This window comes from Dendrobates tinctorius, unplaced genomic scaffold (genome assembly GCF_039654945.1).
Source record: "Dendrobates tinctorius isolate UK_male_01 unplaced genomic scaffold, ASM3965494v1 ptg000062l, whole genome shotgun sequence".
Taxonomy (NCBI): Eukaryota; Metazoa; Chordata; class Amphibia; order Anura; family Dendrobatidae; genus Dendrobates; species Dendrobates tinctorius.
In genome coordinates, this window is record NW_027361730.1 from 27600485 (window position 1) to 27613197 (window position 12713).

The window sequence follows — 12713 nt, forward strand, 5'->3', positions numbered from 1 at the left end:
TACACCTTGAGCTGCGGTGGATCATTTCCTCCCCACTTACTTTATTGCCGTTCTCCTGGCGCTCCCCAGTGACCGCTACCCCTATTGACTTCTAGCTTTTTTATCAATGTCCTTTGTGGCTTACCCTCCTTATAGTGTGTCAATGACTGCCTTCTGGACATCTCTCAAGTCAGCAGTCTTCCCCATGATTGTGAAGCCTAATGAAATAGACTAAGGGACCTTGCTAAACACTTAGCAAATTAACTTTTTGCTGACATTCTAATTTAGTGAGAAGCATTTATATATTAAACAAGATTGATACTTATGCCCCAATATTTGTGTATTATCGTACAAGTTCTTTCTAAATTTGAAATTGCACATTTTTACTTTCCTCAAGAAGTCGTGAAACTAGTACAACCAATGTCCTCTGATACTTTTCTAGTTATTATATGAATAAAATCAACCATTTTCCACACATTTTATTAATGAAAATTTATTGAAATCCTGAAATTGTGTGTGTGTGTATATATATATATATATATATATATATATATTAAATATTTTTTTCTTTAAATACTTTCATTTATTTTCTTTTACTTATAAAAAAAAACAAAGCAGAAACTTCTTTAAAATAAATAGGATGTTGGCAAATACACAAGAAGTGATGTTTACAGAGAAATCTTTTTCTTTGAGAGAGCGCTACCTCCTGCTATAGTAATATCCTAACATAAACTGTTTATTACTTTTTTCCTTTATATCAAATACTGTTTTCTATCCCTTTTACTGCCAGAAGAGTGCACAAACTAGTCTTCAAGGATTTTACATAATCTAATTACACAGAGAAATAAGGAGTTACAGATGCCTTTTCATGTTATTGAAAGAATATTAATATTTTGTTAAGAAAACATTATGAACACACTTAGGAATATCGCACTTATTCCTGTCTACATGGTTTCTTCTATCTACCTGATTTAGCAAAGATAATGTTGCAAAATTGAGTCCAATGGCTAATCAATATCAATAGAGAAGATGCTGGCTTTATTATACTGCAGGATTTTCTTTTCTGGAATGTTGAGCAGAGAAGAACCTGGCGGAGAAATACTAGAGGTAAAAGATCAGCAGAGGTTATGAAAGTAATAGGAGGAAAGGCACGTTTGACCACAACAGAAGATTGATACGATACAGCGTAGGGATTATAAGGTTATTCTCAGATAAGAACGAAAACGGCAAGGAAGGATAACAGAAATGTATCCTGATTCATGGCAAAAGTAAGGGATTTACATAAGACTGTAGATTAGGGAAAGGAGGGAAAAGAGACTGAAGAAGAACGAAACAATATTTCATCCTGTTCAAAATTCACTAAATACTCCACAGTAGTTAAAGAAGATCATGGAGTCCAAAAAGGCTCCTTTGATTTAATCAGAATGAATTAAAAATAAAATTTCCTTGCTGCAGCTACAGGCTTACATAGCGCGACATACTTCTGGCAGAGAAATCGTGAATAAAGCTGAAATTTCCCCAATTACATTTTATTGTAAGAGAAAGTAAGGGCTCCAGCCGGACAAGTCTCATCGAGTCAGATTGCTCCCTGCTTTAGGAGCGCCACTTGATGACGTATAGAGTGTGCATACAGGAATAAAGCAAGATGCTAGCTGGATATCACACCACTGATCTGTATCTCAGCAGCAATAAGGCACTCTCCAAAACGAGTGTCTGCATTGCACAACCCATGCCGAGGCAGTGCCTTATTGCAACAAGGAAAGCGCATATTTTGAAATTGGCATGAGGCTACAGTTATGGCATGCCCCATATCTCAGATGCGCTTTCTTAGCGTACAGTATGGGGCTCCCCAAGGTTCATTCCTGTTTTATTGACTCCATTGGGGAAGTGAAGGCACAAGGACAAAATGTTACATAATATTGCTTATGCAGGCAAGTATTAGTGTGCTTGCCTTGATGTCCCTCTAGCTAGCCACACAAACACACACACACACACTAGGTGCAATGAAAGGTGTATCCCAATGAATCATGTGCTTTCAAACCCATGTGACAAGTACTAGAGAATCATACCTCTCATAGATATCTCTAAGAAATGAACTGTCTGTGCCACTGGCAATGACTGGAGGTTACATACAGAAAGGGACTCTAGCCATATCAGCAGCACAAAACATTTGATCAATGTAGAACACTTGATGAGAATGGTGTCCAGATAAAGCAGGCGCCTTATTGCGAGGGGCAGGTAATTACCACCATTAAACGAGGACACTTGACTTTAACATCTGAAGGACTGTTTATGCCAACTAATACCTTTTAGTCACTTTAATCCTTTTTCATTGCTAAAAGATCTGCAGAGCTGTTTTGATTTACAATTTTTAAACCAAAGTCAAAGATCTAAAACTAGTGGAATTTGTAGATTGGTGACAGCTAGGAAAGCATACAGCAGAATATCATACATACATTTAGCAATTCTTTAGTTAGCATAAAAAGGCAATTTCCATTTGCAACCTCATGATAAATCACTGTTAGCTAATCAGTCCTATAACAGCTTGTGAACGCCATATCTTTTGATCATATAGATGTAATAATCTTTTGCATTGTTTGCACCATTGTTGTTATGTGCTGTACAAATGCCAAGTCATTTATAATTGGTGGCAAAATTCATATTTAGCCTGCCAACTACCCTTTCACTATAGTATGCAACCTCAAAAATATTCTATGTGTCTTCTCTTGTTGGGCATTAAATGCAGATCTTTAGCAATAGAAAAGGTCATAGGTTACAAGGGAGTTTTGAGTGGAAAGGTAGGTCCTCTACACCAGCAGCACTTGCTCCAAATGAAAATTCTGCAGATTCTTTTTGAGGCAACATGGCGTGGCCTTTTAGATCTTGACTTCCTCCTCTAGGAAATAAAGTAAAGTCTGGAGTGAACTGCTGGGGAAAATGTGGTGACCCTGGTGCTGGCTGAGGCAAAGAAGGTTGAGAAACAGAAATTGGACGACCATCTTGTCTAAGTCTGTTAAGGGGTAGAGCATTGCAGTTGCTTGGGTGGGACACAATGGGAGCTGTTTGAGGAAGGAGAAGAGACCTGGAAGAACCACAAACCTGAGTGGTTTGGTTTGGGCCTGGACTTAATGCTAAAGGTGAACTCCCAGGAGAGTCTGATCTCTGAAGTGGAGGTGGTAACACCCATAATGGCTCTGAAGCGCCAGTTAAAGGCTGACCGGGTAATTGGGGTTTCAAGCCTAGAGATTGTCTAAAAGTGGGACTTGGGAGTTGCTGGTCAGAATTTGATAGTCTTGGTTGACAAGGAGAATCTTCTTGTCCTAGAGACCACTGTGATGTGTCGAAAGCAGCTGGAGTTGAGCTGGTAGGAAGCAGCTTTTGTGTTGGATCCTTGTCAAAATATGGTACATTATATGGTGGTCTGGGACTCACACAGGCTGCTGCAGAAAAACCCGCCAGTTGATGTACATGATAAGAAGACTGCTGTGACAATGGTGCCTCAGCTCCTGATATGTGTAAAGAAAAAGGTTGTCTCTGCAAATGTTGGAATTGCCGAGCTGCTACTCCTAATGCAGAATTTGGCGGTCGGAAGATGTTGGCTGGTAGCCGCTGGTGAGTTAAAGGTATAGCAACTGATGTAGTAGCTGCTGCTGCTTGTACGGGTGCCTGAACCAGAGGTGTCCATATTACAGGAGTTGGAGGAGTTGGAGCAGAGTCTGTCTCTGAAAATGTGCAGCGGGGTCCCTGGGCCATCTCACGGTCATGTTGCACAATCTGCTGAATAATCTCATTTTCATGGTAGTTCAGCACCCCTGACCGGAGGTCATGCTGCACCTTATGTAGGAGAAGAGAATTCTTTTTGCCTGAAATAAAGAGAAAATCCTATCAATTACAGTCAACAAAATCAACACCAACAGCACATGAGTTCTATGTTTGAATACTGTACAAGAGCATAAAAAATGTGCTTGAACTTTGTAGAACTTTCTACAATCTCACTTTTAACTCTGTACTCTGTACCCCTGTTCCCAATCCCACATCTCTCATCTAAGTTAACGATTCTATAATAAATTTCAATAAAAAAATTACCATTATTTGAAATGGCATTAACCTACAGCACTAGAGCCTCTTTTCTACAATCGCTTGGCTCTCTTCTCCGATAGCTTACTTCCACAGATTAAAAATAAAATGTCAATTTTGTTATGCTGCTTGAACCACTGTCAGCATCAATCAGAGATCAGTTCCTTCATTCCAGCCATGTATATTTAACTGACACGCTTCTGGGTTTCACAAAAAGCATACTTTGAAATAGGGTCTCATGATGATGAGACAAGTATGACTGTTTCAAGAGGCAGTTCCGTGGTGACTTCTAACCCTTCCCTTAACTGACATCCTCTCAGTATGTGGGTGTATAGGAAGACACTTTTCTCTCAAGGAGAGCAAAGAGTAGAGAGAAGGGACCTGCCTCTTGGACTAGTCATACTAGTCAAATTGTCCCTGGATGGCATTTTAAAGTACGTTTTCTTTAAAACGCTCTAGCATTTCAAAGTGAAATAGACAGGGCTGGAATAACAAAGCAGGTCTCAGATTCATGCTTGTGGAAGTGATCTAGAGAAAATATATGTAGTTGGCTGGAATAATTTAGCAGATCTCTGATTCATGCTCCCATGGTTTTGTTGTATGAATTCCATTAATCCCATTAAAATAATGAAAAGCTTTCCTTATTACTCTTCAAATCACAGCTCATCATCTTCACTCTCAACCCAATCACATCCCACCTTTAACCAATCTTACAACTCTGCTAAGCACAGCGCTGACAATCTTACGATCTAAATCTAATGGTCACTACTCCATGCTAATTCTCTTGGATCTCTCAGCAGCATTCGACTCTGTGGATCATCAGCTCCTCCTCACTATGCTCCGTTCCATTGGCCTTAAGGACAACGTTCTCTCTTGGTTCTCCTCCTATCTCTCTGACCGCTCCTTTACTGTATCTTTTGCTGGCTCCTCCTCTCATCTTCCTCTTACTGTTGGAGTTCCTCAAGGATTGGTTCTAGGCCCCTTCCTCTTCTCTTTGTATACTTCCCCTATTGGTCAAGCAATCAGTAGATTTGGGTTCCAGTACCATCTCTATGCTGATGACACTCAATTATACACTTCTCCTGATATCACGCCTGCCTTTTTGGAAAACACCAGTGATTGTCTTACCGCTGTCTCTAACATGTCCTCCCTCTATCTGAAGCTGAACCTGTCATAAACTGAACTCCTCGTGTTTCCTCCATCTACTAACCTACCTATGCACGACATTGACATTTCCGTGTGTGGTTCCACCATTACTCCCCAGCAACATGCCTGCTGTCTTGGGGTCATACTTGATTCAGAGCTTTTATTCACCCCCCACATCCGATCATTGGCTCGCTCTTGTTATCTGCACCTCAAAAACATTTCTAGAATTCGACCCTTTCTTACTTTCGACTCTGCAAAAACTCTTACTGTTTCTCTTATTTATTCTCGACTGGACTATTGTAACTCTCTACTACTAGGTCTCCCTCTTACCAAACTCTCCCCTCTCCAATCCGTCCTGAATGCTGCAGCTAGGATCATATTCCTCACCAGTCGTTATACCGACGCCTCTGCCTTGTGCCAGTCATTACACTGGTTACTCATCCACTCCAGAATTCAGTATAAACTTATTACCCTCACCCACAAAACCCTCCATGGCTCAGCACCACCCTACATCTCCTCCCTCTTCTCAGACTACCACCCTACCCAAGCCCTCCGTTCTGCTAATGACCTGAGGTTAACATCCTAATTAATCAGAACCTCCCACTCCAGTCTCCAAGACTTTTCACATGCCGCGCCAATTCTTTGGAATGCACTACCCAGGTTAGTACGATTAATCCCCACAGTTTTAAGCGTGCCTTAAAAACGCATTTGTTCAGACTGGCCTATCACCTCAACACATTAATCTAAATATCCCTGTGTGGCTCATTTCAAAATTTTTTTACCATAACCAGGTTCCTCGCATCAGGTTCTCACATGTTTTTTGCATTTAATAGCCCTCAGTGTCTGTACTGTTACATATTTAGACTGTTAACTGGTTCATGCAGCATCAGGAACACCCGATTCTTACACTAGGGATGGTCCAAACAATAAAAACAATAAAAGCAATTGTTACCATCCACCTTTCGTGTCTCCCCTTTTCCTTATAGATTGCAAGCAGGGCCCTCACTCCTCTTGGTATCTGTTTTGATCTATGTGTTTATTGCTATGCTGTAATATCTGTAGAAGTCCCTTCTATAATGTAAAGTGCTGCGGAATATGTTGGCGCTATAGAAATAAAATTATTATTCTTGTTATTATCTACTAGTGCATACTTCTTTTATTGTGATAAAAAAACCTCTTGCATCAAACAGGCACAAAACTTTGTTCATTTGAAAAACAAATCATTCATTGTATAACAGACAAAACAGTAAAAATGACAGCTAAAACATCATAAACTAATTCTTCACCTTCTTTATTTAAGTATGCAATCCAACTTTAAGAAGTCCTTTGCCAACCTGCTCTTTTACCTCCTTAACTCTCATATTACTCCCCAATGCAGAATTCAAGTGCCCAACAGAAATCTGCTTTCTAAAACACAACATAGACAATATTTCTCTTCCAAACATTTACTCTTTCCTAATATTTGAATTACTAAACATGGCAGTGTAAAAATTTTGAGCAATAAGTGATTGATATGAATGGTAGAGGAGGTGAATGGTTTGGTTAAAATTAGGCAATTCTGTCCTTGTTGAGGGTTAGAAACCTTGACATGAAAAAAGAGATAGCAGGTTTCATATAGTCATTTAATTAAATATGCTCAGGTATATTAATCATGAACTTAATTAATCTTACATGTTACTCATATTGAGAAATGTACTTTTGTAATTTATAATTTTTATTTAGTGACAAATGAAAATATCAACTCACCAATTCTGTCCAAGCGGTCTAATGCTACACTTTCAAATGCCCGTCTCATCATTGGGTACTCCTCCAGAACCTCATTAAAGTGGTCTACACTCAATGAGTACAATCGACAATATGTGTCAGCTTTTACACTTGCAGTTCTCCTTCCTCGTGTCAACAGGCAGATTTCTGAAAGATTAATTTTAAGACATGTTAGTTAGTTTTGTTAAAAACAACTATCACTAACTGAAAGGTAATTTTTTTTTCTAAGTTTATACAAGCGATTTGCAGCAAAAGTGGTTCAATTCTTGTTTGCCTGAGTCGACCCCAGCAGGCTCTATTTTTGGACTAGTAGATGGTGAAGCAATCCTCCTGACAGGGACAGCCTCCATGTCCACCTTTACACTGAAATCTAGTACTCACTGATATTTCCCCCAATGCATTTCAAATTTAATATCAGGAAATATATTGATCAAACCGCAAAAAGAACGTAAGGTATCAATTGGCCATATGTACCTCAGCAGGAATGTAATTGTAATAAACTACAGGTACTGGGGATGTCGCCACGGATCCGAGACAGACCAAGAGCTAAAGGTTTATTTACAAGGATTTTCTCTCCTAGCAGGGAGGAGCAGTAGGGGGTTATATGTGACAGTATAAAACAGTAGAACAGCACAATGGAGTTGTAGAAAGCAATAAATCAGTTATACAGGCATTGAAACGGTTAACCTCAGAAAAATAGAACTTATCAGTACGGGGAAAGCTTGATTGAAGGGGTCTACTTCTCCCACGTTGGCACCGACAACAACGGCGCTTACAGTCTCTAGAGTCTCTTTTCTAAATGAAACTGGGACCTCAGGGGTTAAAGCCAGGAGCAGGGAGACGCTGCGAACCTGAGTCTCCCCTGCTCTGAGTCTCTATGATACCCCAACTGTCTCTCCACAGGAACGATGCTGCGCACACTGGGAAGTCTCCCTGCCACACTCAGGGGCCCCAGCTTGTCACTGCAGTCACTGAGACTGCCCTCTTGGGTCACTGTCTCTGCACTGTCAGGGGGGAAGTCTCCTTTAGTCATGGAGGCTACCAGGTCCACATACTCACATACGGCGCTCTCTACAACTCGCCCTTTGGTCTCTGTCTCTGGACGGGGGGTTCTCATTCTCTAGGAGAGCAGTGCCGCAGCCTGCCCTCTGTCCTGCGTGCTCTGCTCTGCCTCTGGCACGCTCTGCTTTTGCGCCCTTTCCCTGCACAGCTTCCTGTCCAGCACCTCTCCTCTCTTGTCACAGCCCCCCATGGTCACATGGTTCAGTTGGTCTGGGCCCAAAAGTCTCCCCCCCGGCAACCCTGCTGTCTGGCTAGGTGGTTCCGGATACGGAGAAGGAAAGGTAACCCCTTTTAGGCTCTTTTTCCTCTTCACCCCCTTACATTATATCTGCTACTGTGATTGAGAAATGTTTGTGCATTTAAAGAAGCCCTCCTCCCATCAAAGTTTTTATCCTCTTAATATATTGCAGTCATCATATTATATGACACTGTGTACTTATAATTGCTCATTTTGTCTTGCTACCCAGATAATTCTTCTCTTTTCTCTGTTTTGCATAGAAACAGGATGTCTCTGTTCCCTGTATGAGTCATCCCCATTTTCAACTCCTGACCCAGCTGGTCTACACCTCCTAACACTTTCCCAAAGAAAGTATTTAACTGAGGATAACTTTGTAAAAATTGTATGTGATGCTCATAATTTTCATTTTTTTCAGCAGAAATAGGACTTTCTTTTGGTGATATACTGTATACCATTGGTATTCATTCTTTTCCATAAATCTTGAAAAAAGGTTAAAAAATGTGATTTTAGTGTCGGTCCATAAAAGTGGAGTAAAAGTGTGATACCATTGCTCTCAGCAGCGATCTGGGAGTCAGAGATACTTCCAGGGGTGTCCGCCAAGCTTTTCTCCTTCCATTCAGCATTTTCACTACCCCCCAGACTTCCTAGGGTCTGATGGAAAAATGCTTGGATTTCTCATTAACTCCCATTATACATGCATCCAAGCATTAGGAAATGCTCGGTTTGAGTAATGAGCTACCGAGCATTTTAGTACTCGCTTATCTCTAATAATAACTGACAACCAGCATGGATTCATGAAGAATAAGTCATGTCTAACCAACATATTGGGTTTCTATGAGGAGGTAAGTGCAAATCTGGATGTTGGTAATGCGGCTGATGTGATTTATCTAGACTTTGCAAAGGTATATGATACTGTATTACAAAGCAGCCTTATACTGAAACTACAGAGGTAAGGACTTGGGGAAACGATATTCAGATGGGTAAGGAATTTGCTAAATGACAAGAAACAAAGAGTTGTCATAAATGGTATGTTATCTAAATGGGATATAGTCAGCAGTGGGGACCACAGGGATCTGTGCTAGGACCGATTCTTTTTAACTTCTTTATTAATGACCTTGTGGATGGGATTGAGAGTAGAGTGTCACTCTTTGCTGATGACACCAAACTATGTAGGATATTAAAATCTGACCTTGACAGTACAATATGGCAAAACAATCTCGATACGATGACTAAATGGGCGAACACTTGGCAAATGAGGTTTAATGTTAATAAATGTAAAGTAATGCACCTAGGACGGAGTAATCCTATAGCTGCACATACATTAAATGGGAGTATGCTCGGGACTACAGAACAGGAGAAGGACTTGGGTATTCTGGTTACAGTACTAAATGTCAAGCAGCAGTATTGCAGTAGTTAAATGTCATTCTTCTTATGTTAATGGGAACCTTTCATCAGAAAAAAACGCTACTAACCTGCACACATGAAGTTAATACCCAGGTTAATAGTGTTATTAACATGCCCGATGCCCCCAACTACCCAAACACTGCAGGGAGAAAATTAATTTATTACCCCAGCAGCGTTCCAGATTCAGTCACATGGTCGGCAGTGGCGTGGGTTCAGTTACTGTAATCGTGACCCCAGCCCTGAATGACACTGGCTCTACATTAGGGCCGGTTATCAGTCAGGACCAGGGGTGCGGCTACAGCTGCTTCTCTATATTCTCACTGAACCCGTGCCGATGCTGTCCCGTGACTGAAACCGGAATGCTGTCGGGGGAAATAATGTTAATTTTCTCCCCTCAGCGTTTGGGTGCGTTCGGGTGCTGGGCAGGTCAGTAACACTATTAACCTGCTAATTAACCAAATATCTGCAGGTTAATAACATGTTTTTCAGGTGACAGGTTCCATTTACATTTCTGTTATATATATTTTGTGTTTTCATCCCTCATCTCAGCCTGAAGAATTGGGAACATGATACCAGCACTCCTTTGGCATTTTTCTCATGGCTTGAATCTCTGATATTCCGTCCTGATGTCTTATCTATCCAGGGAGTCCTTTACACTCATCAGTTCCATATGTATGTTTTCCCAGGCTGTAATAATATGACTTCTATTCTGCATATGTAACCACTTTATTGATTGCATGTTTTGTTCTAGCTCATTGTGTTTTCTGTTTTGCAACATGTTAAACACAACGAATTAAAAAAAGAAAAGCCTGAATTAAACAGTAAATAATTTCCTGATTACACATTACATTTAAAGAGGATTATAAGTGATATGTGTCTGCAGCTCTTAATTCTAATATAACATTGGCTGCATTCACTAGAAACTGTAAAATGATGACAATTACTATCAAAATAATCTGTATAAGTTTCTTTAGCTTAAAAAAACATCACAGATATCTAATGTTTGCATACATCTTAGTGCCTACAGAGGTTTTGTTTCCTTCCATCTATCTTTGTAACAAGTAGCATATATTACACATATGTGATAAATATACACACGTATGTAATTATACTTACCACCAAAGTAGGATCCGTCAGCGAGTTTGGTCTCTTTACTGCCTTTGCTCAAGATACTGACCACACCATGCTGTATAAAGAACATCTTCTTGCCAACTGTACCCTCTCGAATAAGATAATCTCCTGGTTGAAACACCTCAAAACGTAGTTTTGTAAGCATTGAAGTCACAAAATTAGGATCAGCATTGGCAAAAAGAGGCATAGAGGCCACAAGCTTACGGCAGTTAAAATTGATGATCTCCTATTGAAAGAGGACATAGTACGAGTCAATGAAAATATGGCATACGCCCAGTGTCAGACTAAAGAACAGGATTTGATTCTGGGGGCCCACCTTTCTCCGCCACTCAAGAGTCCCATGGCAGCTGCAAGGTTTGCACTATGAACTCTCCTAAAGAAGAAGCTAGGGCCCACCGGAGGATTCTCCGGTTCTCTGGTGGGCAAGTCAAACCCTGCATATGCTATGAGAAGTTCTGAAACAAAAATGAATAGGACACGTTTCTGCTGGTACTGAAAGCTAAGCTAATGCATGGTAACATTAAAGATAAATGTAAAACTCTTGTATACACTTGAAAGGGAGCTACCGTAATTTTTATCATAGGTACACTTCAACTGTGATAGACAGAATCTAAAAATTAAAAAAAAACGAAAATCACATTGTATGATTTTTACATAATTAAATAGCATTTTATTGCATGAAATAAGTACCGTATTTGATCACCTACCAAAAAGCAATAATTCTGGCTCTCACAGACCTGTCAGTTTTTCTTTAAGAAGCTCTCTTACTGTGCACTCATTACCTGTATAAAAGGCACCAGTCCACACACTCAATCAATCACACTCCAATCTCTCCACCATGGCCAAGACCAAAGAGATATCCAAGTATACCAGGGACAAAATTTTAGACCTGCACAAGGCTGGGAAGGGCTACAGGAAAATAGGCAAGCAGCTTGGTGAGATGGCTGAACTGTTGGCACAAGTTTTAGAAAATGGAAAAAACTCAAGATGACTGCCAATCTTCCTCGGTGTGGGGCTCCATAGAAGATCTTGCCTCGTGGGGTAGGTACGCTTCTGCAAAAGGTCAGGAATCAGCCCACAACTACATGGGAGGACCTGGTCAATGGCCTGAAGAGAACTAGGAACAAAATCTCAAACATTACTGTTAGTAACACACTACGCCATCATGAATTAAAATCCTGCAGGCTATGCAAGGTCCCCTTTCTCACGCTAGCACATGTCCACACTCGTTTGAAGTTCCCCAATGACCATCTGGATAATCCAGAGGAGATATGGAAGGTGGTCAAGTGGTCAGATGAGGCCAAAATAAAACTTTTTGGTATCAACTCCACTCACCGTGTTTGGAGGAAGAAGAAAGATGAGTACAACCCCGAGAACACCATCCCAACCATGAAGCATGGTGGAGTAAACATCATTTGGCAGTGCTTTTCTGCAAACAGGACAGGCCAACTGAACCCCATTGAATTGAGAATGCTTAGCAGGAAACCACTCCAGAGGCTAAGTCCTCTTGCTGTGCTACTGGGCATGCCTACGAGATCTCCCAGTGGAGAACAGGGGTCACGTGCTCAGGTCCTTGTGCTGATCTGATTGGCCCATCTCAGAGGTCTGGAAAGTCCCGGAAGTGCATGACTATAAAAGGCCAGCATGGCCGCTCGGCCATGCGCTAGTATAGGCTATACTTGCTAGATGTGTGAATGGTGACGGATGTATGATTCTGGTGACTGACTCATTTGAAACCCCTTCCCTCTGATATTATGCATGTGGATAGGGAAATAGAGTTATAGTCAGCGCCAGTCAGTGGCAAGCCATACGCCACAGTGCATACCGCACCGCTACACTAGCGTCCGATAGTGTGATGCCTCACAGCACAGTCGTACAGCAACAGTAGTTACCACCATGCTGCAGTTAGCAG

General features: G+C 40.9%; 1 protein-coding gene across 1 annotated transcript in view; it reads right to left on the bottom strand.

Annotated features, from left to right (window-relative positions):
- Positions 1-469: 469 nt before the first annotated feature.
- The window catches only part of HCN4 (hyperpolarization activated cyclic nucleotide gated potassium channel 4), a 338377-nt gene continuing 326133 nt past the window's right edge, over positions 470-12713 (bottom strand). The window contains exons 6-8 of the mRNA XM_073579459.1: positions 10787-11027; positions 6949-7113; positions 470-3842 (exon numbers count right to left, since the gene is read on the bottom strand). Coding sequence (XP_073435560.1) covers positions 2746-3842; positions 6949-7113; positions 10787-11027 — 1503 coding nt within the window. The 3' untranslated portion in view covers positions 470-2745. The remainder of the gene's footprint in view (positions 3843-6948; positions 7114-10786; positions 11028-12713) is intronic.